Source organism: Spermophilus citellus, assembly GCF_964194105.1.
Source record: "Spermophilus citellus genome assembly, chromosome: 9".
NCBI classification, from domain to species: Eukaryota; Metazoa; Chordata; class Mammalia; order Rodentia; family Sciuridae; genus Spermophilus; species Spermophilus citellus.
Window position 1 is genome coordinate 131,195,850 of NC_138191.1, and position 27,737 is coordinate 131,223,586.

Genomic DNA, 27,737 nt, shown 5'->3' on the forward strand with positions numbered 1-27,737 from the left:
CAGGGTTCCAACTAGGTTTTATTTTAGTTTCCAATATTATCAGCAATGATACAGGAGGAATTCAGGCAAATACAACACCTTAAATACATTCGAGAGAACTCGCTGGGTCGAGCTCGCCTTGCGCTCCAGAAACGAACATGAACTAGAACAAGGTTAGCAGCATCTAGTTAAAGGGCCTCTGCCACACTTCCTTCAGAAATCGTCTCCCCTCGGTGGTGTGAATTTAATTTTACTTATTGTATAAGAAGCTCAAAATTTCATTTATCCCCCAGGGGCTACACTGAAAAAAAGTTTTTTTTTCCCTTCAAAAAAGAACACAAAATTCATAGGTTTGTGTGACACTGATTCTTCCTGACTCCCTGGGAGGTGACCCTGTGGGCCCAGGCCTGGCAAAACACTCAGAACAACCTCACCACATGCCGACATTGGCCCAAGTCCATCATTTTGTCCCTCAAAGTGACTGAGGGGCTGAAGGACAAGCAAGGACATGGAAAAGACATCAGCCGTGTGGTCACCCACCAACTCCTTTTCCTCAATGCACCAACTACAAGGGCAATGGCTGGATGGACCAGCAGGACAAGGCTTCCCTTGCCAAGCCTTGCCCTGGGCTTCGCCGTGCAGGTTTGTTGGGATGTCTCTGACCTGCTCTTGCATTAACACCTTGGTGACAGGAACCTTCCCCACTTTAACCAGTAATAACCTCAAAACTCAAGGGCAGGGAACATTTCTCAAAATCAAGGTGAAACCAGTGTGTCAGGAAAGCTCTGAGGGTCACGGAGAGTGGAGGAAGGGTGCTGGGTCTCCCGCGCTATCTTGTGGCCAACTGCAGAGTCGCAGGCACAGGAAACAGGCCAGAGGGTAGGTGGGTGGCTTGGGGCAAGGCAGGGGATGCAACCAAGCTAGTAGGGTAGGGCTCTTAGGCTCAGGAGCTTCTCAGAACAAGGTCAGCAGAGGCCCCTGTTCTGCACCAGCTACATTCCCCAGCCTCCCAGGCAGGGCCTTTTCTTTTCAGTTGCCACCAAGGCCCCACCTCCCACCATCCTGTAACCACCTGGACCAAACCAGCTCCCATTAATAATAAATAAACTATGCAGGCCAAGGACCAAATCCAAAGTGAGGAACGCCATCCCAAGAAGAGAGGCAAGTCCCTCCTCCTTGGGGTGATGGTCACCTGCTCTGACAGCGTCACTGTCACCAGCGTCAGACCCCTCCACACTCCCTCTCTGAGCTCCCCCATCCCCCATTGGCTCTGTAGTGCTGCCCTGCCTTCAGCCTCAGTCTATAGCCCAGGGCTGCCAAGCGTGGCCACCAACACATCTGAAAGGCTTGCAAGCGGACAGAGCACTGAAGCCAAATGACCAGGTGACATAAGCCCCAAGTCCTTCTGGGACACTCGGGCTTCCAGGAGCATTTCCAATGCTTCTGGGAAGGAATTCCAGTCACTCTCAATGTGGCCTCTCTCTGCAGGATAACTGGGGTGCAAGGAGGGCAGGTGGCACAAGCTGGAGGAAGGTGGGTGCTTGCCTGATGCCCCCGAAGGCTTCAGTCATCCTGCAAGACTGACACCCGAGAACTTATCAAGCAAATGATTTTCATCAAGTGAACCTGATGAAGCAGGGAAGGGCCCAGCTGTGACTCCAGATGCCATGCAGTCTGGTCATCATTAAAATCTCCTGTAGGGGTCAGAGCCAGGGGACCTTCCTGCAGCAGCAGGTCAGGGGAGGGGACATAACTAGTGCTGAAGGGCTCAAAACAGTATGAGACAGTGGATACGTTCACTCTCTCGGGTGGCCAGGGACTGGAGCTGACGTGCCTAGGGAGCCCACCGTGCCAAGGGTGGTGACAGCACCTTCCCCACGAGGACCCTGCTCCAACTGCCCACTATCTGCTGGGCTGCAGGTACTGGTGCGTGAACATGTTGAGCTCGCTGTCCAACCAACCAGCTTTATTCCTGCAAAGACATAGTCATTTTTAACAATGGCAATTGTGGACAGGTAACAGTGACACTAGCTACATGCAGTGACAAGTGACTGGCAGCCTCATTTAATCCTCCAATACCCTTATCAACCCCCCAGTACAGAGGAGGAAAGGGGGCCCAGAGAGGGAGACGACTTGCCAAGATCCCCAGTGACGAGTGGAGTCAGGCTTTTCTGCCTCTCAGGCCCCATGTTTGCTGTGCGGCCTGGGGCAAGTCCCTGAGCTGCTGGAGTCAGCGTGTCTGCTAATGAGCAAGAAGATGGGGCACTATCTGTGGCCCTTTGCAGCGACCCTGTCCTTGGCTTTGAAAAGCAGCAGAGTGTGCCCCCCTCCTACACTCCAGAGAGGAGCATGTCCCTGGGAGATGACGTCCCGGGATGGTGGATAGGGAGGCACATGTCTACACGGCAAGGGAAAGTCCGCCACCAGTGAGGGGGCCCGAGCTGAAACCCTTTGAAGTGCCACCCCTTTGGCTCTGCTGCCCCGCAGGCCTCTGATGTCAAGGGCGAGGGCAGGAAGTACAGGGTCCCTGTGTGCTGATGTTATCATGGACCGCACCAGCCAAGGACTGACGCAGGGCACATTCGTCCTCAGCTGTGGCTGCCGTGAGCTCCTACTCCTACTTCACAGATGAAAACAGTGAGTCACAGGGAAGCTGAATGCTGGGCCAGAAGCTAGGACCCCTGGTTCTTCTGACTGATGCTCCTTCAGGAAAACTGCTAATGGGAGCTCTGCCTTTCAGTGAGGCACCTGGAAATCTGGGTTTCAATCCTGCCCCTGTGGGTGAACGTGGTAGCACGCCCCTTTCCTGGGCTCAGAAACCCTGACCACACACGGGTGGCGATCTAGCATGTGCACGGAAAATCAGCACCCAGCATGGAGGCTGCTACCACCATGCACACCTGGGCCCCGCCTCGCCCGACCATTTCCTGTGGGAGCCTAGACCAGGACTAATCTCTACAGGCAGTGTCCTGCTTAGAAATGGAGCTACCAACACATGCCTGAGGGGACAGTGGCGGTTTCATGAAACAGCAGCCATGAAGTGCTGAGGTACTGCAGTGCCCACAGGTGCCCAGGAACGGCCATCACATGGTCCCCTTCAGCTTCCTTCCTAGGAGGTCACCGTGTCCTGCCCCAACTGCAGGTGCCTCAAAGGCAGTGATGCGGTCTTGAGCCTGGCACTCAGCAGTGCCTGGCAGACGTCTAACACGTGTGGCTAAGGTCCCTCCAGAGAGGGCTGTGTCCCAGAGAGACAGCAGCGGAGCCCCAGGATCCCACCTTACCTGAGCAATTTCGCTTTGCTCTGAAGTGAATCGAGAACTTCTATTTTCTTGTTCATGGCAGCAATTTCCTGCTCCAGGTTCTCCCGGGTGACATCAACTTGCTGGCACAAATGAGCAAAGGTCCCAGACAGCTCCCTGAGGGAGAAAGGTAGGGTCACTGGGCGTGCAGCTGTCAGGCAGGACGCCACTGGTGGCCAGGCCACTCCAGGTGGGCTGCCACTGGGCCTGCCCCCACCCTGCCGGTAGCGCCGTCCCAGTTCGGTGGAGTCTTTCCTAGCCTCTGTTGAAATGTGACCGACCCTAACACCAAGCCCCTTGTTATCGCCATGGCCATGAGAAGTGGCAGCACAGAGCAGAGGTCACGGTTTGGACAAGAGCGCTGGGATTCAGAGCCTGGCTCTGCCGCTAATCAGCCAAGCGGCCTAGAACAAGGGACTATTCTTCAAATGTGTTTCCTTATTTTGAAAAAGGAGACGCCGATAATTTTATCTACCTCAAAGATTAGAAAAGTAAACTAAAAGTTAGGTGCAAAATGACCAGCAAAAGGTTTGCCACACAGCAAGAGAGGAGGACGCAAGCACGCCCACCCCCTACCAGCCCAGGGCAGGCAGCAGACCCCAACCCCAAGGTGCCGCGAAGAATAGGCTGCCATCTAGGATTTCAAAGCTACACCCACAGTCACCTCCCCAGGACAACCTTAAAAAACTCCTTGACAAGAGATGTGTCTTCCCTCTTCCTCTTCTTCCTTCCTTGGGAGACCAGAGACCTATATCCTGAGACCTCTGTCCCTACCCTGGCCTGAGCTGGCACTGCCTGGCTAAAGACCCAGGGTCCATGACACTCAACCCACCAGAAGGAAGACTGGGCTGACCCACCCGGAGCGGAGTCCTCCCCAGGCCCCTGGGACGGCTTACTGCTGGACTTGGTGGCTGCAGTTGGAGCCTGTGTAGCTGATGATGAGCTGCAGCTTCTCACTGGCGTACTCAACAAACTGGCGCTTGAAGGCGCGCTCCTTGGCCTTGGTGGTCCACGTCAGGCGCTCATAGACGTAGAGGAGGCCATACAGCCCGAAGGAGAGGGCAATCAGTCTCCAGCCCACTGCCTTCCACACCTGCAGGGGCACATGGTCACCCAGGGCAGAGCCCCTTTGACCCCAGCCCCTGTCCTTTTGGGCCCAGACTCCCAGGACTGCCCAAAGAGCCCCAGTCAAGGAGCCTAGTGTCACACTAGGAAGCTTCCCCCCCCCTTTTTTTTTCTTTTTTTTAACAGGGATTGACCTCAGGGGCACTCAGTCACTGAGCCACATCCCCAGCCCTATTTCTACTTAGAGACAGGGTCTCACTGAGTTGCTTAGCACCTCGCTAAATTGCTGAGGCTAGCTTTGAACTCACCATCCTCCTGCCTCAGCCTCATGAGCTGCTGGGATTACAGGCGTGTGCCACTGTGCCCGATGGAAGCTTTTTTTTTTTTTTTTTTAATATTTTTTAGATGTTGATGAACCTTTATTTTATTCATTTATTTATATTATATGTGGTGCTGAGAATTGAACCCAGTGCCTCACACATGCTAGGCAAGCACTCCGCCACGGAGCCACAATCCCAGCCCCTGGAAGCCTTCTTTTAATGGCTCCTTTGACCCCACTGAGGCCAAGAGGGCAAGGACTCTCTCCAGTTGGGAGGGAAACAGTGTTGGCCACGACAAGACTCACATAGGGTGGACCAGAGCCCAGATCTAAGCAGGCAGATTATTTTCCCCCCAGTGCTAGGGACTGAACCCGTGGCCCCCTACAAGTTAGGCAAGCACTCTACCACTATTGAGCAGAAGCCTTAAGGATAAATGCTGATGTGCTTTTTTGTTTTCCTTTTTTGGTAGCAGGGATTGAACCCAGGGTGCTTAACCACTGAGCCACATCCCCCATCCCTTTTGTATATTTTATGTAGAGATAGGGTCTTGCTGAGTTGCTGAGGCTGGCTTTGAACTTGCAATCCCTCTGCCTCAGCTCCCAAGCTGCTGCCCCACTGCAGCTGGCTTGCGTAACAGCTCACTGTGGTGACACTGACAGGCAGGGCTGTGTGCAGCACCTGGGCAGATGGCTTCCCTGGGTCTGATGTGCAATGGCATGGCTGAAGGCCATGAGGCTGCACCAAGGAGCCGGGGGCAGGTGGACAGTGAGGCTCCTGTGGCCCGCTGTCCCTGCTGGGCGGACCCAGGCCATCCCCTTATACAGTTTCCTCCTTCACCAAAGAGGCCTATGGTCTGTGTCCACTTAGCAGGTCATTTGGGTGGACAAGATTGCCAGGTATCAACGTTTCAGCTTGTGACCCTCCTGCCAAACTCATCACCATCTTGAGAAAGGAACCAAAGCACCTGCCGCCTGCAGTCCCAGGGAAGGGGCTCTGCTGTGTCCCGCCTGTCCTACATTTGGGGAAAGCAATTTCTGGCAGTGTTCATGAAGGCACCTTCTGCCACCACTGTCAAATGTCCAGGAAGGAACCTGCCAGAGCATCAAGATAATCTCAGGTGTAAATGATTCCAGCAGCAGTGTGTCTTCATTCAAGGCGTGGAGAAGCCCAGCTACTTTGGAGTGGAAAGGAAGGGGCCACAAAACCAGGAGGAGGAGAAAATCGGCTCCAGGTCCAGCATGGCTTCTTTCCATCTCAAGCCCTTCCAAGTTCCCACCTGCTAATGAGGAACCCTTTTTTTCAAGCCTAGTTCTCTAGAGCCCAGGTTTTCAATGCCTCGGGTCACTCCCCTTACCCACTGTGTGACCCAGGCCTTGCAGTCAGATGGGGCATGGCTCAAATCCCGGCTGTACTAAGCCACTGCGGATTTTCCTCATCTGGGAAGTGGGAATGGTGCCAGCTAAACACCTGATTACTGAGTGAGGCTTAAAGAGGCCAGTAACGTATGTTGAAGGGCTCAGGCCCCAGCTCCCATAGAAAGCACTCAGCTCACTGTGAAGCGAGGACCAGTACAGAGGCCACTTCCAGCACAAAGCTCCTCAGGCCCTGCCCTCAGGCCCCTCATCCCACTCCAAGAAGACTCATCACTGACCACTCCTCCAACCACGAGAATGCCCATGGAAGTCCTGGACGTCAGCGAGGCCAAACCCGTGACCATGGAGACCATGAGCTCCTCTTGGGTGAGCGAGCCCTGTGGCAGGGGGGGCATGCTGGGGTTGGCAGGCGTCAGAGGGACGGGACGCTGAACCTGAGGAAAGAGATGGCAAAGAGTGAGAAGAATGTGACAAACCTCACATTCAAAAGCCTCAGTGACCCTCAAGGCTAGAGGAGCTGGGACAGGGACACAGAGAACAGTTCTTCAACTTCCAAGAGGCAAAAAGAGGGGAAATGAGCTCTGCACCTCACAGAGGAGGCTTTACGCCTCCTGATGGCCCTGGCGAGTTCAGCACCAGAGGCCGCAGGACGGGAGCAGCAGCCGTTTCTAAAGTGTGGGGCATGAATGGAAAGCCAGGATGCACGGGCTCCGGGTGGGGATTAAAGTCTACGTTTTACGATGGCAGTATAGATGACTATATGAAAAGTCACCTCCTCTTGGCAGTTACCTACTTGTTTTAATGTGAATTTTTAAAAAATCATCTTAGCATTTGAAATTAGGACAAGGCCAGGTTGGTCTGTGGCAGTAGTGTTAACTGCGGTGTTCCAGGGGTGGTACACCCTGCCATAGCTGACAGCCTGGGGGACGCCTGGGGTAGGGAATTTGCTTGCCTGGTCACTGTAGCCCACCAAGGCCCGCCGGCTATTCTTGGGGCCCAGGAACCTGTTCACCAGCATGGTCCACCCAAGAGAAAAGTGGAACTCAATGTCCTCCTGAAAGTCAGCACACAGCTTGTCACAGTTCAAGTCGTAGCTGAGGGAGAAGCACTGGCGAGGGACCAACATGTCTATCTGACTCCGCACAGACACAGGAAGGAGGGGCTTCAAGCCATCTGTCAAGGACACAAACACACAGGGAGAAAGCACATCAGCTGGGACTGTGCCACCCAGTGCCAAGCCCCAGGGACCAAGGCCACACCAGTGAAGGCTGCTCAGCAGTCCCTCCCAGGACTCGTCCACACCCAGGATGAGTCAGCCTGGGGGAATACCTCACCATGACAGATGGGCCATCTCTCCCTGTGTAACTGAAGGCTCCAAACCTGCTACCCCCATGCCTCATGTGGGTTATGGGAGCAGGCCAAATTGTTGCCTATGGCAATCCTATCTGGTAACTCAGGGCAGTTCCCAGGTCTAGGAGCAGAGTGAGTTAACCCACAGTGCACACCAGGAGTGTACAGGTACCAAGTGAATCGTCATCAAAGGTGGCAGAGAAGGAAAGGCCGTTATTTCTCCACATTGGCCTGATTCCTAGGCAGCCCCAGAACCCCAGCCCCAAGCTCCTCTGGGGCACTAACCTATCATGTCCTGCTGCATGGTCTGCAGGGAGCTGGTGATGGCCGTGGAGCAGCGGTCGGACATGTTGCGGCCCAGCCCTTCTTCTATGTGGCGGTGCAGCTCCTGCAGCAGGAGAGGGAGGTTAAGAGAAGAGGCATCCCCGTCAGAGTTCCTTCCGGGAGGCCAAAGAACAAAGAGACCCTGAGTCTGGTCACTCAGGCTCACCATGAAAGCCAAGGAGGTGACGCAGCCCAGCTCCTGTGACCCTGCTTTCTTCCATTTTGCTGCAGACCAGCTGGAGCTGAACTGCCATCTGCGTGGCACTCACCCCCCACCAAAGAGAATCCAGGGGGCCCCGGCCAGAGCACCGCTGCTTCATGACTCACATTCTTATAGACCTTGAGGACCACTGGAGAGGGGTGGAAATCCATCTGGTACTCGTCCACCAGCACAGAGAGGCGCCTGATCTCCTCGGCCATCGCAGTCGACACCTACAGCAGAGGAAGCGCGCTGCTAAGCACCAGGGAGCATTGTGGTCCCTTAGCCTCAGAGTCTCGCAGACGGTTTCCTCTCCCAGCAGCATCTTGGCTCATCTACAATCTGAGAAGCTGGTCAATCAATCGCCCATCAGGCATGGAAGACCCCTAGAGGAGGAGTCACACAGTGGACAACGGAACCCCAGGGAAGCTCCATACCCTTAACTTCCTCCTGGAAAGCTGAGAAGCCCCTGAGATAACAAGGTGAATTGACAAGACAACCTAAGGCAGAGCAGCTGCACCTCTAGGAATCAGTCCTAGAAAGACTTACACCCTGGATGCCACTGAAATCTCCCCCAAGTGCCTCCTCCTCAAGTCTTACCTGCCTTTCAACCTCCTCGGTAATCTGCTTAATTCGAAGTTTATAGTCCTGGGCCAGGAGCTCCAGCTGCTTGTCGATGAACCTCAGCCGGTCTTGCCGCTCCTCGCGCATTTCCAGGCAGTAAACACTACAAGCAAAGAGCACCAGTCAGAAGGCCACGTGCCACAAGGCGGGAGTATGAGGGCCCCTGGGAGGCAGCATGGGCCACCCGCCATCCTGCCCGGGCAGGTTTCACGCACACACAGAGGCACGAACTTCCCTCCCAGGCAAAAAGGAGTCAACCATGTGCTCCCCGATCTTCCATTTGTTAGAGAGATGTTGACAAAGAGGGGAAGACTAAAGGGGGTTTAGAAAAGGTGCTGCCAAGTAATGTGGAAAAAGTGCTGACCTCACTGGTAAGCAGGGAAATGAAATTAAAAAGAGGTACTACACTCCACCAGATGCCTAGGAAAAGCGGTCAGGCCTGGAGCTGTGGGGAGAGCTGCGGAAGTGGGAGTTGCCACAGGCAGTGTTGGGGGGACACTGGGGGAATAGCTGCTCACTCGGGAGAGCAACAAAGCCAAGCTGAGTAAAAACGAAAACATACCCACCCTGTGGCAGAGCAGCTGCACCTCTAGGAATCGGTCCTAGAAAGACTTAGGAAAGCGAGCAAGCACCCACAGGCACACAACCCTGCGGCATAAATTGCAAGGGCATAAGGAAAGTGAAGCCTAAAAAATCAACCCAGGAAATTGAGGTATATCCACAGTGGAACTCCCTATGGCGATCAGCACTCAGGAACTCGCACGAGCTCCGACAAGGACGAGGGGACACAACGCTGCCTGGAAGGAGCAAGGCGCAGCAGAGGCACAGGCACACCAGCACGTGGGCAGCCACCCATCGGTCCTGTGAGACTGACGCAGAGCCCTGTCTGGTGGGCCCCAGGGCCTCTACCACTGAGCTACACCCAGCCTGTTTAGTTTTTGAGACAGGGCCTGGCTGAGTTGCTGAGGCTGGCCTGGACCTTGCGGTCCTCCTGCCTCAGTCTTGTGAGTTGCTGGGCTCATAGGCGTGAGCCACCATGCCCAGCTAAAGAGTAGTTTGTAAACAAGTGAGGGCATTACAGATTCATAACTGTAGAGCCCCTGAGGAGTGGAAAGGGTCAAAGATCAAAGGGTACTTAACACCCTTTTCCGTTTTAACATAAATCAACAATGTTAACTCTGTGGCAGAAGCAAGGTGTTTTTATATTATTCTCGTGCTTTTTTTTTTTAAGTAATTTAAAAGTTTTTTAAAAATGAGTTCAGGCTGGATGCAACTTATGAGGCTATACACAACCTAGTGAGACCCTGACTTAAAATAAAAAATGAAAAGGGCTGGGGTGTGGCTCAGTGGTTGAGCCCCCTAGGTTCAATCCCTGGTTCCAAAAAGAAAAAAAAAAGTTCAGGTACTGAGACTGGTGACAGTACCAGGCAGGACAACAGCCGAGACCTCCACCACAGGGGACGGCCCTGCACAAGCCAGGAGGCGCAATCAGACACTCAGAGGCCCGCCTCACCAGGCTTGAAGGGATCTGGCAGGAACCCAGAGCCAGCCTGCCATCAGGGACCCGGGTGGGACGGAGCGCCACCGCTCCTTCCTCAGCGCCCTCTCTGCCTGCCTGCTCCTGGGCTCTCACCGCTGCTCCTGAGCCGCGATATGCAGGGAGTCCATGATGAAGCGAACCGCCTCCGCAATCTGCTTAGCCCGGACTGTGTGCTGCTCAAATTTCGTCTTCACTGCAGACTGGGAGATGCACTCCTGGAACGAAAGAAGCCCGAGGGAGGCGGGGGCCACCTAGGGTCTACAGCACCAGGGAACATCCCGGGAGAGCTCAGGAGAATCACCAGAAACCAGGATCAGAGGACTTACCTCAAATCTTCTCTCAAAATTCTGAAACTCAAACATCCTCACTTGAAAGCCTTCTGCAAGAGCGCCCCCTAGGAGAATTGCACTGCATTAGCGAGGAAACGCTTGACAGCAGGAGAAAGGGGGAACCCAGGGGCCACAACTATGACCACACAGGACACTGGCTGGACAGCAAGGTCTTCTCCCACAGGCTCTTCTCACCAACCCATCCCCAGAGTGACTGCCAACTACTGACTTGCTGCAAGACCCGCCACCTTGAACACAGCTGCCTTACCTCCTTCTGGCATGCCCTGGGCCTTCTGGATCCGGGCGTTGAGCACCTCCTTGGCAGACACAAAGAAGATGCGGTCCCCAGCCTGGGCTCGATCCACCACGCCCAGCTCATCCACCAGGAAGCTGGTGCAGCGCTCCATGTGCTGCCGCCGCACCTGGACCCCAAGCAGAGGGGCATATGTGACCATGGTGGGCTGCAGGTGAGCCCCTCCGGATGGTGCCCACAGTCCCCACTGCCTTTTTTTTTTAAATAGGTAATATGTTCACATGACTCTCAAAAGGTACAAACTCTCAAAAGTTACAAACACAAACAGTGAAAATCACCCCATCTCTGCTCTCCAGCCACCACACTTCCCAGAACCAAAAGTCATCGTGGGAGTGTCTTGGGGTATGGCCTCACAAGGACACTTCTTGTGTACAAGCAGAAACACTTAGAAAGGCCCCAAATTGCCTCTTGTCAGACTCTATCTAGTGTCACACTTTGGTGCCCCAGAAGAAAGGAACTAGGAGGTCAAGAACCTAAACCTGGTTCTCCGCCCTGACCAGCTGAGACTTCCCAGGGCCTCGTTCATACAGTGAGTGGACCACTAGAAAAGCCCTCCCAGCGCTGATGTCCTAGGGCTCCAGGGATAAGTAGGGCTGGGGAAGTGGTTCAGCGGTAGGACACTTGCCTAGGGTGCACAGGGCCCATTTCCATCCCCAGCACCACAAAATAAATAACAGCCCCTCGTAGACACGTGTAAGGCACTCCTAACAGGTATCCTCCCCGCAATACTTATTATACCTGTCCCATAGGGGGAGGTTGGATTACTGCCTTGCACCAGCCAAAATCTGGACTCCCATCTGCTGACTGCAGGCTCCACAAAGGAAACCCAAAATCACCAATCTATTGCCCTTTCTTTCATTTCACACATAGAGAGTTGTGAGCTGTCAGCAGAACTCATCACTCTCTCCTTTATTAAAGCTTCTCTCCTGAATGTCGGATATCTTCCTAAGGCTGTGCCTGTTCCACATTTACTGTGTGTGTGTGTGTGTGTGTGTGTGTGTGTGTTTTAAAGATTTTATTTTAGTTGTAGATGGACACAATACCATTATTTTTATGTGGTGCTAAGGACTGAACCCAGTGCCTTCCACACACGAGGTGAGATCTCTACCACTGAGCTAACCCAGCCCATGTGTTTTAATGAACCCAAATGAGCAAACACGGCCCCAAGGATGCAGAGTTGGGGGATGTCTTCAGACCTGGGGGAGAGCCACTCAACAAGGGTCATCTAAGAAAGTGAACAGGAGAGGGGAAGGGAGCTTTCAATGCCATCAGAAGATACCAAGGGAACACCGGGCAATCGCTGGTGAGAAATTAATTCAGGGAAGCCATTATATCTGGTGCATGAGGTGGCCAGCGTAGACAAAGCTCCCACAGAGTTCTACCCCCTGAGCAGCCAAGAGGTACCAACCTCCTCCATGTACTCCGGCTCCGAGGCAGACGCATCCCAGCGGTTGTTCAGGATGAAGATGTTGGGGCGGGAGAGACGCTCGCTGACCTTGTGGAAGAACTGCTTCTCCTAGACAAGGGGGTGAGCCTCAGGGGGAGGAGCTGTGCCAAGCCAAGGCCCCACCAGCCACCTGCCCAGCCAGGACCGTGGAGAAGGCAAAGGAGGGTTACCGTCTGCATCAGGGTGGACTCTGAGTTGGCCACCAACACAAACACGTCAGCATCCAGACAAAATTTGTCAATCCAGCTGTCCAGCTCTGTGGTGACGTCAATCCCAGGGCTAAAGGTGACAGGGGTAAACCAACATGGTCGGCCACAGAGCACAAGCCCTGTTCTTCCTGCTGTGAACAAATCTGGGACTTGTGAGGCAGCCTCCAGAGAAAAGAAAGCCAGGGAGGGGAGGAAGAAGGTCTGGCCTTCTTGGGGGAACTTTCACTTCCCACTTCATGTCGTTCCAGATTGCCTGGAAACGTCTTTTTAGCACACACATCTGTCACACTTATAAAAGTGTAATGGCTATGGCGGGCACAGTGGCACACATCTGTAATCCCAGTGGCTCAGGAGGCTGAGACAGGAGGATCACAAGTTCAAAGTCAGCCTCAATGAGGCAGTAAGCAACTCAGGGAAACCTTCTCTCTAAATAAATACAAACTAGGGCTAGGATGTGGCTCAGTGGTCGAGTGCCCCTGAGTACCAAAAAAAAGTAATGACTTATGATTTTACTCTAGGGATAGATATTAAAGTGAATTTTTATATCTATGAGAGTCCAGGTAAGTGCAGCAATGCTGTATTTCCTGGTATAGTTTTGGAACCTGTCCATAGCTGGGGCAAAGGCATCAAGAAGAATGAAGCACCCCAACTCCACCACACACACTCGCCCACACACACCCCAGTACTGGGCCGGATTGAGGGCCTTCCCCACTTCTGAGCTCTCCACCTATCTGTTGAACAGGACATGTGCAGGGCACTGATACCAGTGGGTATGACAGTCCAGCTCTGGAGGAGAGCCAAGAGGCAGGACTAGCTGAGCCTCTGAAAGGCAGCAGTGCTTGAGCAGAGCAAAGACTGCTGGGGCCTTGGGCCTGGGTCATGCAGAAAGGGAAACCAGGACCTCCAGGCTCCTCCCCTCTTACCTGTCCATGAGCACAAGGTCATCCTTCAGAAGTGGGCACTTGGAGTTGGGCCACATCACACTCACCAGGCTGCCAGCGTTCAGCTGCTCATCCTGATGGAGGGCGTGAGCCAGCTGGTTCACAGTCTGGCGGTGGAGGAGGAAAGAAAGATAAGGCCAAGGAAGAGCCCAGGCCCACTTCTGGTGCTGGAGCCTGGGAGGGCCGCCCATGGGCTGCTCCTTTTCCTCATTTAACACATAAAGTTGAAAGCTGGGAGCCACCTGTGAGAACCGCCTCCTCTCCTCTCTCTAAGCCTCTTTCCCGACAGCTGCCTAGCTGCATGCGCTGCGCATGGATTAATCCTTTATGAATCATAGCGAGCACCTGGCCCCTAGTGAGAATGCAGCTGCCACTCAGAGGAATCAAAGTGCGACAACCCCAGGCGGGTGTGGGAATCCCACGGCCACCCAGGAAGCTCTCACTGGGGTACCCCGGGAGGAGCGGCCTCACTCCCCTCCTGCCCAGTGCAGTGAGCCCTGGTGAGGGCCGGGCGTGCAGGGTGGCTGCTTGGCGCTGTCTCCACCTTCCCGCCTTCCCGCCCTCTCCAGTGCCTGCTCTCTCCTCTGAAACAGGGTTTCCCATCTTCACCACTGGGAGGCGTGGCTCTCTTCTGGGAGGTGGCGCCAGCCTGTCACATGGATGGGCTGGTTGGGCCAGCCTTGCCTCAGCAGCACACCCACCTTGACGCTCCTCTTCTCCTCTGAGCCCTCCGTGAGCAGGAAGGCCTCGTGGCCATCTGTGCCCTCCACCCGCAGGAAGCAATTGGTGGTGTGGCCGATCCCAGAGGGCAGAACCTTGTCCCAGAGCATGGCATTGATCACGGTGCTCTTCCCATTACTCGTCCTAGGAGGCAATAAAGGCTGTCAGTGAAGCCCAGAGAAGCCACAGGTTTGGCTTTCACATGCAGTTATTGAGCAGGAGGTCTGGGGACTTGTTCTCTGCAATGCCACCGACGCCCAGGTAGCACCAAGAGAGGCAGAGAGGATCATCTAGGGTTTGTTGAAATAGGCAAGGCCCCTTGGCAGGAGCCTGTGCCGTGCCCCAGTTCATCACTTCAGATGTGCAAGGGGCTTGTGCCAAGTGCTGCCCCCCCCCCCCAGGCAAACTGCCCTTGGATAATAACCCAGCTCCGCTCAGGAAATAGCTCAGCAGCCCTGGGGCTGGGAATGTGGCTCAAGCGGTAGCACGATCGCCTGGCATGCGAGCGGCCAGGGGTTCGATCTTCAGCACCACATACCAAAGATGTTGTGTCCATCGAAAACTAAAAAATAAATATTAAAATTCTCAAAAAAAAAAAAAAAAAGAAGTAGCTCAGCAGCCCTGATGGAGACGCCCCTCTCTGAACACAAGGCACTCCCACTGACAACATAGCCTCTGTCTTAGGGCCATCTTCCTTGGTCTAAATGAGCTTGGCCAAAGACCCCCATCGCCAGAGACCCCACAGACTTGTTTTCCACGTGGGCCGGTTTGGCTGCTGTTTTCCCACCATGCTCCTCCTCCCACGAGGCCCCACCTCTCCATCCCAGCTGTGAGTGCCCGGCTGCAGGGGAGACTCCTTCATCTTTCCACCTTTCCCACCCACTTCCAAATTCTGCTTAAGGTGGCTCTCCTCAGTGTCTTGTCCACTCTGGGTGTCACAGCTCCCCAAATGCTACACACACTCACACTCATTCAGAGCAGAGCAGAGGCTTCCCAGCCACATCACACACCTCGGAGCCACATGGGCCTTCCTGCATGCAGCAAGACCAGCACTGCTCCTGGTCAAAGGGAGGTGAGGATGAAGGACTGGGAGGCCAGGGGAGCTGGGGGCTACACCAAGGCTATTCCCTCAACTACCACCGTGTGCCTGGTATCCAATACGTCTTGGGGCCTTTCCACAGTATTGGATTTTGATTTTTTTTTTAAGTGTCTCCTAGATTCCACAGTGTGTAATAAGAAGCTGAAAATAAAACTCTTGTAATAGGAGAAAAGCTTCATGGCACTGAATTTGACAATTATTGCTTAAATATAACATCAAAAATACAGTCAAAAAATATAAATAGACAAACTACATTGAAATAGTAGTTTATTTGCACCAAAGGATACAATCAACAGAGTAGGCGTGGAATGGAAAAAAATATTTTACCAATACAGAGTGTTCCTCAAAGGTCCTTCAGCTCAATAACAAGTGAAGAGCTTGAATGGAATTTCTCCAAAGAAGATACACAAATGGCCAGTAAGTGCATGAAGACGCTCAACACCACCCCTCATTAGAGAAATGCTTATCACACCCACAATGGAGGGGCTAGGGAGGGGCTGGGGAGAGTGTTTGCGCAGCATGCATGAGCCCTGGGTTCAATCCTCAGCACCAAAACCAAAAAAAAACTCCAAACTCACAATAGGAGGCAGGCACACTGGCAGGCCTGCAGTCCCAGCACCAAGGTAGGAGGATTACTAAGGCCCCCAAGTTCAAGACTAGCCTAAGCAATACAGCAGGCCCCATCTCAAACACAGCAAAACCCACAATACGATATTACTTCACATGTGGTAACCGAAAACCAGAACAGGGCAGGAGTGGGTGGGCTGAGGTGAGGGTCTGTGTGTGTGAGCTCATGAGCATCCCAGTTACACTGGAGCCTAAGGAGAAGGATCACAAAGTTCAAGGCCAATCAAGTGAAATCATGTTTCAAAATAAAAAATAAAAAGAGCTAATGATATAGCTCAGTGGTAGAGCACCCTGGATTCTATCCTCAGCTGTGGGCGGGGGAGTGTTGGCAAAAATTAGAGAAACCTGGTCCTTGTGCTCTGCTCTGCGGGTGTAAATGTGCCATGGCACAGTCGCTCCCGCAGTACAGTGGTTCTCCAGAACAGGAAAAATACAATTACTAGGGCTGGGGTGGTAGCTCAGTGGCAGAGCACTTGCCTAGCACGTGTAAGGCACTGGCTTTAATCCTCAGCACCACATAGGTATGTGTCCATCTATAACTAAAGAAAAATTTTTTAAAAAATACAATTGCCGGGCTGGGGATGTAGCTCAAGTGGTAGCGCGCTCGCCTGGCATGCGTGTGGCCCGGGTTTGATCCTCAGCACCACATACAAACAAAGATGTTGTGTCCGCCGAAAACTAAAAAATAAATATTAAAAAATTCTCTCTCTTTGTCTCTAAAAAAAAAAAATACAATTGCCATATGGCCCACCAATTCCCTTTCTATGTATACCTAAAAGAACTGAGAGCAGGGACTAGATAACACCCATGTTCAAGGCGGCGTCACTCATCATGGCCAAAAGGTGGAAGCAGCCCAGGAGTGCACGGACAGATGAGCGCATAAACAAAGCTCGGTCTGCACACAGGGAGGGAGAGCAGCAACCTCGGACAGGAAGGAAATTCTGACACAACTACAACGTGGAAAACTCTGAGGACACTATGCTAAGTGAGAGGAAGGAATCACCAAAAGACAAGTACTGTGCTATTCCGCTCACATGAGGTACCTAGAATAGTCAAATTCTTATTTTTTTGGTATGGGGGATTTAACCCATGGGTGCCTAATACTGAGCTACATCCCCGGCCTTTTTATTTATTTATTTTTATTTGAGTCTCACTCAGTTCCTGAGGCTGGCCTTGAACTTGTGGTCCTCCTGCCTCAGCCTCCCAAGTCACTAGGATTACAGGTGTGCACCATCTTGCCTGGCTGATATATTTCATTTTGAGACAGGGTCTCCCTAGGTTGCTTAGGGCCTTGCTAAGTTGCTGAGGCCAGTGACTACCGGTGTGCACCATCATTGAACTCAGTGCCTCTTGCATGCCAGGTGAGCGCTCTACCACTGAGCCCCCAGCCCAGCCCCCTAGAGTTTCAATATTTAGGGTACACCTTCTCTTGCATCAATCTCATACAAAGGGCAGGGCATAGACAGAATAGTTCAATTTTTTTTTTTTTTAAAGAGAGAGAGAGAGAATTTTAATATTTATTTTTTTGTTTGTTTGTTTTCAGCGGACACAACATCTTTGTTTGTATGTGGTGCTGAGGATTGAACTTGGGCTGCACGCATGCCAGGCGAGCGCGCTACCACTTGAGCCACATCCTCAGCCCCAAATAGTTCAATTCTTAAAGATAGAAAGTAGAATGGGGGCTGCTGGGAGAGAGGGAGAATGAAGACTTACTATTTAGTGGGGACAATTTCAGTTCTGAAGGATGAAAACATTCTGAATACTGGTTGTACAATAATATGAACACACTCACTCCTGAATATACACTTAGAAATGGTTAATTTAGGGGTTAGGGACATAGCTCAGTAAGAGAGCTCATGCCTAGTGTGCAAGAGGCCCTGGATCCACTCTCTTGTACCACCCCACACAAAAAGGTGCATTTTACGTTATAAATATTTTACAAATAAAATAAGGAAAGCTAGGCATGGTGGCACACACCTGTAATCTCAGCAACTGAGGAGGCCGGAGCAAGGGGATCACAAGTTAGAGGCAAGCCTCAGCAACTTAGCAAAACTCTGTCTCAAAATAAAAAATATAACCAGGAGCAGTGATGCATGCCTATAATCCCAGTGGCTTGGGAGGCTGAGGCAGGAGGGTGGTGAGCTCAAGACCAGCATCAGCAATTTGGCTAGGCCCTGTCTCTAAATAAAAGATAAAAGAGTTGGGGATGTGGCTCAATGGGTAAACGCCCCTGGGTTCAATCCCTAGAACCAAAAATAAAAAAATAAAAATCAGAAGAGTGATGCGGGTAGGGGTGTGGCCCAGGGACAGAGTGCTCACCCAGCACACAGGAGGCCTAGGTTCCATCCCCAGCACTGGGGGGAGAGAGAGAGTAATGAACTCAGGACTGCCCTCCACTCCCTGCCTGGGCACACTCTGGCTGTGACCTTGCTCGGAGGGCCTTCCTCCCTCCCTCACTCCCCCTCACCTCCTCTCCCATCCAGGAAGCTGTGAAGGCTTCAAAGACTCACCTGCCAAAAAAAGCCACTTTCATATGCCGCCGGGCCAGCACCTCGCTGATGCCCCTCACTTTGGATAGATAGCCTTTGACATCCAGAACCTGCTCTTCTGTCGTAACAGGGTCCAGTTCTGCATTCCTGTAGGTGTCTGGAGCGGGGATGAAAATGGGCCACGGCATGGGCAGGAGCTCCACGGCACAGGCGGGAAGGGCCAGCGAGCAGCTGTGCTCACCAGGACTTCCACCCCACCTTGATGGCACCCTACTGTGGCTCTGCCGGGTGGCAGCTAAGAATACGGGTGGGAGCGAGCCGCCCAGGTGCCCACGCCAGTCCTGCCTGCCTCCTAGCTCTGTGCCCATAGGCACACAAGCCAACAGCCAAACCTGCTTCATGAGACTACCGTGAGGATCAAGTGAATCAAAGAGCCGAGAGGGCACTGGGGCACCTGAATGCTGCTGCTCCTGGGCCCCAAATCTCTCCCCTGGCGCCAGGCTGAGGCACCTGTCTCAGGCACCGTGCGCATGTGGCCTCATTCGGTCCTCCTTACTTACGTGGCAGAGTCAGTAAATGGCAAAGTGGGGATCTAAACCTGACCCTGGTGTCTGGGCTCTTACCCACTCTGTCACTGTGCAAGGTCCTTTCTGAGTGGTCCTGCTAGCCCCTCCAGCCTGGTCTCTTGCTACCCCACTGCCTCTCACTCCACCTCAGCATCTCCCAAACACCAGCCTCTTAACCCCTCTGGGCTCTGCGGGCACTGCCCAACCCCCTCCCACACTGTGATGAACTGATGAACTTGGAACACCCTGGCCTGTTCCTACTGGGCCTTAGGTGCAGCTTAGATGGCACAGCCCCCAGGAAGCTTCCCCTGGGCACACCCTCCAGCCTGAGTGGTTCCCCTTTTCCATACCCGCAGCACCCTGGATTCTCTCCTCTCAGCACTTAACTTCTCTACAGTGCAGCTGGGGGCTGACCTGTCTGTCCATCTACTACGGGAGGCTGACCTGTCTGAGTCTATGTCCTGCAGGTGCTCACACGCTGGCTGAGCGAGTGGGTACCTAGATCACGGACTGCTTTTCTTAGTGGTCTCGGCAGGCACGAGGCTACAGATCATCCCAGAATCAAACAACTGAGCAAGATCCTGGCCCATCCCATCCAGCACCTGCACAAGGAAGCACTTCACGGCTGGAGAGGACATGGTGTTTGGCTCCTTAGCACACTCCCACAAACCACCAAGCTGACAGGCCCCTGCCCTGACCACTCTCAAAACATCCAGAGCATGACAAGTGACACGTCAGAGCCTGCACAGTGAGTTTGCCTTACAGTTAATGCCACCAAAGAAAGTGACCAAGTCAACAAGCCCCACCCCATTCACCAGTCACCACCCCTCAAGTTCCTCCTTTATATGGGCACGTGAAATAGCCTTCACAATGCCCCTCGAGCACATGGCTACACAAAAGCAACAGCCTGGAGTCCGCCAGGCCCTTGTCAGTGCCCTGGGTGCCCTCCCCACCCAGAGTAATCGGTCCAGGCCGTCTACTTTCACAAAAAGGGAAATCAAAGCACTTGTCACATAAACACCGCCCTGAAGCACATATGTGCCCCCAGAATCGACTGAGTGCTCTGGGCTCCAGAAGAGCAGCAGCTTTGACAGCGCAGGCCAGGCACAGCGGAGCTGCTGCCAAATGGAAAGGTAGTGAGCAGGACTCACTCCACCCTCCAATCCACACCTTTCACACCTTTAAGCCAGGCGCGGTGGCGCACGCCTGTGATCCCAGGGACTGAGGCAGGACGATCATAAATTCAAAGCCAGCCTTAGCAGTTAAGTGTCCCTGGATTCAATCCTCAGTACCAAAGGAAAAAAAAAACTTTTAAAATTCAGGTTTTTAAGTTGTTATTACTATACTTTTTTGTGGTGATAAGGATCAAACCCAGGGCCACAGGGCCATATGGCTGCTTGGCAAGTGCTCTTCTCCACGCTACATCCCCAGTCCTAGAGTTTTGTTTTTTAGCTGTAGTTGGACACAATGCCTTTATTTAGTTTTTATGTAGTGCTGAGGATTGAACTCAGTGCCTCATGCATGCCAGGCGAGCGCTCCACCACCGAGCCCCAGCCCAGCCCCACTAGAGTTTGAATATTTAGGGAACACCTTCTCTTGCATCAGTCTCATACAAAGGGCAGGGCACAGACAAGCTGATGAAAATGGACACAGTCCCGTTTTTTTCGTGGAAGCCTCACATAGGAGCTTGGCATGGAAAACAAGAGAAGCCAAGTGACTCAGTTGAAGAAAGGCAAGATGGGGAGAAGGCGGCCCACCGGAGCCAGGGGTGAGCCCTGTGGATCTCCACTAGATTCCTTGGGTTCCCAAAATGCCTGGTCTCACCTGAGTCTGTCATTCTCAAATGAGAAAACCAAGGGCAGTTAAGACTCAGCTACTGGGTTTTTAGACGATCCCTGGACCTGTAGCCATGGTGCCCTTCTAGACACAGAGCCTGAGACATTAGTGGCCAGAGTGGGCATCAGACCAAATGGGGCTCCAGGAACCAGTCCTTCTCTGCCGGTAGAGCAGGAACTAGAGGCAGGGCTCAAATTAGTAACTAGTAGAAAAGGCAGAGGTAATAGGAGCTCCCTATTCATAGTCCTGTCACCAGACTAAAAATACGAGAGGGCACACTGTCTGGGATAACCACACCTGGCAGTGCTTGGCACTACAGCAGCCAGTACTGGCCAGGGAGAACACACGAGTTGACCACAAGCTGCTCAGTGACTCTCAGGCAAGGACAATTCTCAAGCCTCAACCAACTTGCATTTTAGATAAGTGAAACAAAACATGCAGAATTCTTAAATCAATTCTTAAATGACAGTTCACACGTCTTCCTGGAGCCCTATTCCACAGGATTCCAATAGCAGAGCATGGTGGAGGGTGACGACCCCCCTGGCACGAGTTCCTCAAAAGCAAGGCTGCACTTCCTCACTCCCCAATCCTGCTCACCATCTCAATGGACCAAAGGGAGCCTGATGAGCAGGTGACAGTTTTACCTTCAAGGAAGGTGGCACTCTCCTGGATATAGGCCCCCAGCTGTTCAAAGATGCCATTGATCTTCTTCTTGGCAGTGACAAAGTGCTTGAGCGGGGAAGCATTCACCTCAGCCATGTGTCTCTTATCCTTCTTGACTGCGACGACAGAGTTGCATCGAGAGAAAAGCAGGGACATTGCGCTGCAAGACAAGACCTTGTGAGTGAGCCCAGGAACAGCCGCCTGGGACAGTCAGCTGTGGGCTCGGCATGGGGTAAGAGGAGAGCCAGGATCAGTTCTGAGTTCTATCAAGAATACAAGGCAACCAGCAGGGTGTGGCGGCACAAGCCTGTAATCCCAGCGGCTCAGGAGGCTGGGGCAGGAGGATCATGAGTTCAAAGCCAGCTTCAGCAAAGAGTGAGGCCCTAAGCAACTCACTGAGACCCTGTCTCTAAATAAAATACAAAATAGGGTTAGGGATGTGGCTCAGTGGTCAAGGGCCCCTGAGTTCAATACCTGGTACCCCTCCCAAAATGGAATTTGGGGCAACCAGCATACACTCAAGAGATGGCAAGACGAGAACCAGCACATCAGAATAGGAAGGGGGGCCCCCAAGACACAGGCCAGTCTCCTGACCCGCTGCATGGGCACTCAGACACCTGGAGCCACAGCCCTGAGTTCAGGCCCACCAATGGCCATTCCTCACCTGCTGAGCAGCTGACAAGCACCTCAGAGAGTGATGGGGTAGAACCCTGAGTGACATCAGAAGCCCTCCTCCAAGTCTAAGGAAGAAAAGTGCAACAGAAATCTGACTCATCTCTTATACTGTAACACCTAAAAAAAAGCATCAGCAAAGTGCTGCTCAAAGTCAGTGATGTCCACTCCCACCCCACCCCCTGCCACTCTGCTGTCCAGGAGTCCGGTGGCCCTAATTCCTAACAGGATTTGTCTGTTTGCTGGAGGGATGGAAACAAAGAAGAGTGATCCTCAAGTAAGAAATACTTACTTCTAAAACTTATTTTAGAAAACATCTATTGGTCTCCTAGTCTATCACATGTATGCTATAGAACATTTGGAAACCAAAGAAAAAACTATATAACTACTATTTTGTGATAGGCGCTGTTAACACAAGGTGCGTTAACAGCTTGTTTCTGGGTGGCGCTCTCCTGCTTCCCTCAATCACATGCATCTTTGTATACTTTTTTTTTTCTCCCTTCACAGCAATAACATGTTAGGGGCTGTGAGACTTGACTCCAAAGACCTAGAGGTCTTGGCTAAGGTCAAGAGGTGAATATTCCAGAGAAGGTAGCTCCCAGGCATGACTGGGAACCCTGCCCCCAAAAGTGGAGCCTGCCAGGTCTTCCTGAGGGTCCTCACACAGAGCCACTGCCCCACAGAGCCCTCCCATCCTGAGGTCAAAGGTAAAGGTCTCTCCCTGGAAGAGGCAGCGTGTGAACTGTGTGTGCCCGACTGTAGCACTCTATTCCCAGCCATCCTCCTGGCAGCCCAGCCGGATTTGAGTTTCTAGTTGGAATATGAGACAGGTGCTCAGGGATGAGCACACACAAGAAACTCCCAAGTAGTGCCAAAGGGTGCCGAGCAGAGAAGCAGAAGAAACATCCAGAAAAAAGCACCCAAAGATGAATGCTAAAGCTGGCTCCCAAGAATTGATGATCCCAGCAAGGCACACACCTGTAATCCCAGCAGCTCCGGAGGCTGAAACTGAAGGATTGCAAGTTTAAGGCCAGCCTCAGCAACTTAGTGAGGCCGGAAGCAACTTAGTGAGTCCCTATCTCAAAATAAAAAATAAAAGGACTGGGGATGTGGTTCAGTTCAATTCCAAGTATCACGTCCCTCCCCGTAAAAGTACTAACCATCCCAAAGGGTAGGCAGGACACACAGACACACAGGGAGACAGTACCCACGTGTGTTGCTCAAATATACAATTTCTTTGCAGCGTCACAGATTCCTTGGGAGGAAAATACTGTTTCCCTTCCTCCTCCATGACACTACAGAACCACATAGCTTTCTTCTTCTTCTTCTTTTTCTTGGGGGGGCAGGGGGCGGGGGGACCAGGGATTGAGCCCAGGGGTGCTCAACCACCAAGAACATCTCTAGCCCTTTTATATTTTTCATTTTGAGACAGGGTCTTGCCAAGTTGCTGATGGCCTCACTAAGTTGCTGAGGCTGGCTTTGAATTTGTGATCCTCTTGCCTCAGCCCCTAAAACTGCTGGGATTACAGGTGTGCGCCACTGTACCTGGCCTGGTTTTTTTTTTTTTTTTTTTAAAAAAGACAGTGGAGTCCAGTGAGGTAGTGCCCACCTGTAATCCCAGTGGCTTGGGAGACTGAGGCAGGAGGCTCATGAGTTCAAAGCCATCTCAGCAACTTAGTGAGGCCCTAAGCAACTCATTGAGACCCTGTCTCTAAATAAAGTACAAAATAGGGCTGGGGATGTGGCTCAGTGCTTGAGTGCCCCTGAGTTCAATCCCTGGTACCTCCCCCCAAAATAAAAGACAGTGGAGTCCTGAGAAAGAGAACTAAAAACAAGGTGACTCTCCAGCTCCTTCAAACAGAAAAGGAGAGCACACTGTAAGCAGGGGGCGTGGGCAGGCAGGAGAGGAACAAAGCCAGCCACAGAGAAGAGAACAGGGTCTGGGATGGGGCATGACATAGCGATGCAGATGACTCTGAAATCAGGTAACAGCTGGGTGCAAACCCTGCTGGTTCCCTCTCTGGGCCATAAAAGCAACTCACTTCATTTCAGAACCTTGGACTCTTTGTGTGTACAAGTAAGACACCACATCAACCCTGAGAAGACTAAAGACGATGACATGAGCAATTGGTGGCACACAGTGAGAGCTCAAAGGGAGTTCTTTTTGTTTAAAGCAAAAGTAATAAACTCTACCAGCAAGATATAAGGCTCTCCCCACGAACACCCAGGTGTCAGGGAAGAAACCCCCCTCCCTACCATGGCTATCAAGCAAACAGATCAGCTGGAGAGGTCAGTTCTTTGAGGTCCCAGAAATGACTGGCTTGCAGGAAGCCAGTTCCCTGATCACAGCTGGGCTTTTAGAAGCAGGTGCTTTTAAGTCCTGATCATGATCTGCAAGCCCAAAGGGTATGAACCAAAAGCATTAGTGCTCAGTAAGTGAAAGATTGAAGGGAACGCACACCAGTCAAAGCTTAGTGGTTCAAGGTTAAAGGTCTGCTGGAGTTCAGCTGGCCTAGAGGCTGCTGCCCTTGCCCACCTGCAGCGGCATGTCCCAAACCTTCCTAAAACTGCTGACTCCTTCATGCAGTCTGATTTCTCCAGCCCTCCTAATTCCCGAGCCAAGATTCCGCACTTAGTCCTCCTCTCTGTCTGGACTCTTTTTCTCACCATCCTGACATACTCCTGCTGTCCTTCTAGCACCAACTCGGGTATTATGTCCTCCATAGAGGACACACACCCTTATCTGACTTTTAGTTTTTAATCACCTTGTGTCCCCTGAGCTCCTAGAGAGCCCGTCTTTCACAGAGCAGTGATCGACCTCTTTCCATTGCTACCTTCCTCCTGCACCACTGTCAGATAAAGGATGAGTGAGTGAACACCCTCCCAGGGACACCACCTTAAACTTGCCATTTCTAGATACATAAATGCACTTTTTTCCTAAAAAGCAGTTTTTAGCTATCTATGTGGAGTTCCATGAGTCAAAAGAGTTGAACAAACCTTTCAGATTCTGAAATTGAATCCTTCCAAAAAGCAAACTGAACACAACTAAAGTTGCAAAATATGGGGGCTGGGGATGTGGCTCAAGCGGTAGCGCACTCGCATGGCATGAGCGCGGAGCTGGGTTCGATCCTCAGCACCACATACAAATAAAGATGTTGTGTCCACCAAAAACTAAAAAATAAATATTAAAAAAAAAAGTTGCAAAATATGCCCAAAAGCCAAGATAGAGACCCCACTGCCTCAGGGGATTGTCTGCTGACTCTATCCTCCCAGAGCAGAGAGAGCAGCTGGGTTCCTGTTCCTCCTCTGGAAAGCCCTGATAGTCCTATTTCACCACAGGGCTTGCTGCAGGCATGTGGGACCTGTCACTTAAGCATAGCTGAGCCAGAGGGCCCAATTCCAGTGTCAATTACACACTCCAGGTTTTTATGACAGCCTCAAAGTGATCTTGAGTTTATGGTTTCAGACAGTTTACAGCAGTACTTCCTAAAGTATGGTCCACAGAACTCTACTTATACCTAATGTTCCATGTAAAAAGGGTTCCATGCTAGAATCAGTTTGTACCACACCACACGCCACCACCCCTCTCCACCGGCACACATGAACACAGTAAAGGCCTTGGCAAGGAAGACCAGTTTAAATGCAATTTAAGTATATTTGATCAGCAGTACACAAACTTTTTTTCAGTCAAGAAACTCTTCTTTGTTAACAGCCTTCAAAATTCTGAGGATCACACTTTAGGGAAAGGTTCATTTATCCTGGTAGTCTAATTCCACCCCCCAGAAGTGCTAGAGGCACAACAGATATTAACCTAAGACTGGAAACAAACCCAACTCTGAATGGAAACTGCTATTAGCACTTCAAGGTGATCAAAAGCTTTGCCTCTACCTAGGCCCTAGGCTATTAGTTCAGGAGTATTAGATATCTGGGGTGGAAGCAAGGCAGTAGCAAAATTCACTGCAAGGTGTGTTTGGATCCCAAGCATAGTCCCTGAATCCACACCACCTCCTTACCCAGTTTTATGTACAGCAACTCCTAGCAGGGAAAATAAAATGGATCCACGGATCGTCTGCTGGCACAACTGGAACAGAGGAGAAGCTGAGAAATTGAAACAAAAGAGTATACAGGGTAAAGGGAGCAGAGCAGACTCTTAGAAGAGCTGTGATAAGGAGCCAACTTCTGCTGGGCAGAGATTGGGAGGAGAAGAGTCAGCACAGTAGAGAAGAACAAACAAGGGAGAGAAAGACTACCCTCAGGGAGCCCAGGAGATCCCAGCCACTTCCTGAACTGCCAACCTTTAAACAGGCCCAGCGAAATCCTCCACGAAGTAAAAAGGAGATATAATATTTTTGTTCCACAGTTAGCAAAGCACCATATAGATCTATACAAGCAGGACCCCATCCCAGAAATTTGCCACTGCAGGGCCAGGGCAGGCACAGCATGCCCCTTCCCACTGAACCCTGATCCAGGGCACCAGAAGTCACAGGCACCACTTACTTTTTGGATGGTAAGAGACTTTTCATAGGGTGGGCATCATGGACATGGCTGGAGTCAAAAAAACGAAAAGAATTTGGGTTCTCCTCTGTGCTGTCTCAGGTCGAGGTTGGCTACTGATTGTGTTGACTCCACCTGTCCCGACTTATTGGAAAGGAAAAAGGAGATGTCAACAGGTGACCAAAAGAGGAAAACAACTGATGTGCAAAACATGTCTAATCAGGTTTGAAAGCCAAACAGACTCGTCCCTGAGGGAAGCTTACTCATTGAGGTACTGGGGAGCAGGGCTGTCATGTGAGCAAATGGCCCGGGGAAAACACAACACTGGTGCAGGTTGATCACACATGTGTTCAACCATGTGCACCAGGGAGGTGCCCTGCGGCCCGTAAGGCACGTCCAGAGGGGGAGGGGAGGGAGCACAACCAGGGCGAGGACTGGGCTTGAGGACAAACTGCCAACGAGAGTCGCGGGGCAGGGTGGTGGGGAAGAGCAGTGGAACTGACTGGAAGTCAGTGGGTCACAGCTGCTGTACGAGGCGGCTGCGGGAGGGCAGGGCAGGCTGCCCGCACTGACCCGGGGCACCTGTCAGGCGCTGAGCAAAAGAGGGCCAGATGAAAACCGAAAGGGCAGGGGTCTGGGGAGGCGGGGCGACGGGAGCGCCAGGGGACCCCACGCCCCTGCCCGGGGTCCCGCGCCCCACCGGCTCCCCGCAGGGCCGTGCGGACCGGAGGCGAGGCCGCAGCGTGGGGACGCCCGTCCGGCCGGATCCTGACCCCTGGGGGTCCCAGCGTCCCACCGGCCCAGGCCAGGTTGTTCTGGACTCTCCGGGCCGGGGCCGGCCGCTCCCACCACCCCAGCGCGCTCGCCCTCTCACCTTCACCTTCCCGGCCTCGCGGCCGCCATCACACCCACAACGTCACCAGCAGGCGCCACCCAGGGAAAGGCGGAGGGAGTGCGCGCGTCACCAGCCGCCGCGGGTTTGCCGCTCGACCAGGATGAACCGGTGGACTTCGAGATCAGCCAGTTGGATTCTATTACTCCTAAGGTTCAGGGAACCCACGGCTGTGCGCATCGAGAGGCGTCTCGGCGCTCTGTTTTACCGCCCGGGAGTCCCCGGCCGATGACGCAGAGCCTCGGGGTTCCCGAGGCATCATGGGAGTTGTAGTTCCGGCAGGTCCCTGCTAGGGCCGGGAGGGCGGGGCGGGTGAGGCGGGGCCTCGAGCTGTCAAGAGCCAAAAAAACAAAGGCGCGGATTAGAT

At 52.5% G+C, this 27,737-nt stretch overlaps 1 protein-coding gene across 6 annotated transcripts; it reads right to left on the reverse strand.

Moving 5' to 3' along the window:
• On the reverse strand, window positions 1–27,578 carry MFN2 (mitofusin 2). 6 transcript variants are annotated; one of them, XM_081308713.1, is made up of 20 exons: window positions 26,482–26,619; window positions 25,998–26,065; window positions 21,977–22,052; window positions 21,294–21,472; window positions 18,269–18,404; window positions 14,014–14,176; window positions 13,295–13,419; window positions 12,333–12,441; window positions 12,124–12,231; window positions 10,671–10,824; window positions 10,400–10,467; window positions 10,167–10,288; window positions 8,510–8,636; window positions 8,038–8,142; window positions 7,672–7,774; window positions 6,989–7,209; window positions 6,315–6,470; window positions 4,175–4,371; window positions 3,261–3,395; window positions 1–1,951 (listed from the first exon to the last, which is right to left on the reverse strand). In XM_081308713.1, exons 4-20 carry the CDS (start codon window positions 21,466–21,468, stop codon window positions 1,882–1,884), a joined length of 2,274 nt encoding a protein of 757 aa, XP_081164839.1. In that variant the 5' UTR covers window positions 21,469–21,472; window positions 21,977–22,052; window positions 25,998–26,065; window positions 26,482–26,619; the 3' UTR covers window positions 1–1,881. The 6 variants fall into 6 exon arrangements, with proteins under 6 accessions (XP_081164839.1, XP_081164837.1, XP_081164834.1 ...); XM_081308711.1 differs by having other exon boundaries at window positions 25,998–26,082; XM_081308708.1 differs by lacking the exons at window positions 21,977–22,052; window positions 25,998–26,065 and adding an exon at window positions 27,353–27,578 and having other exon boundaries at window positions 26,482–26,622.
• Window positions 27,579–27,737: the final 159 nt, after the last annotated feature.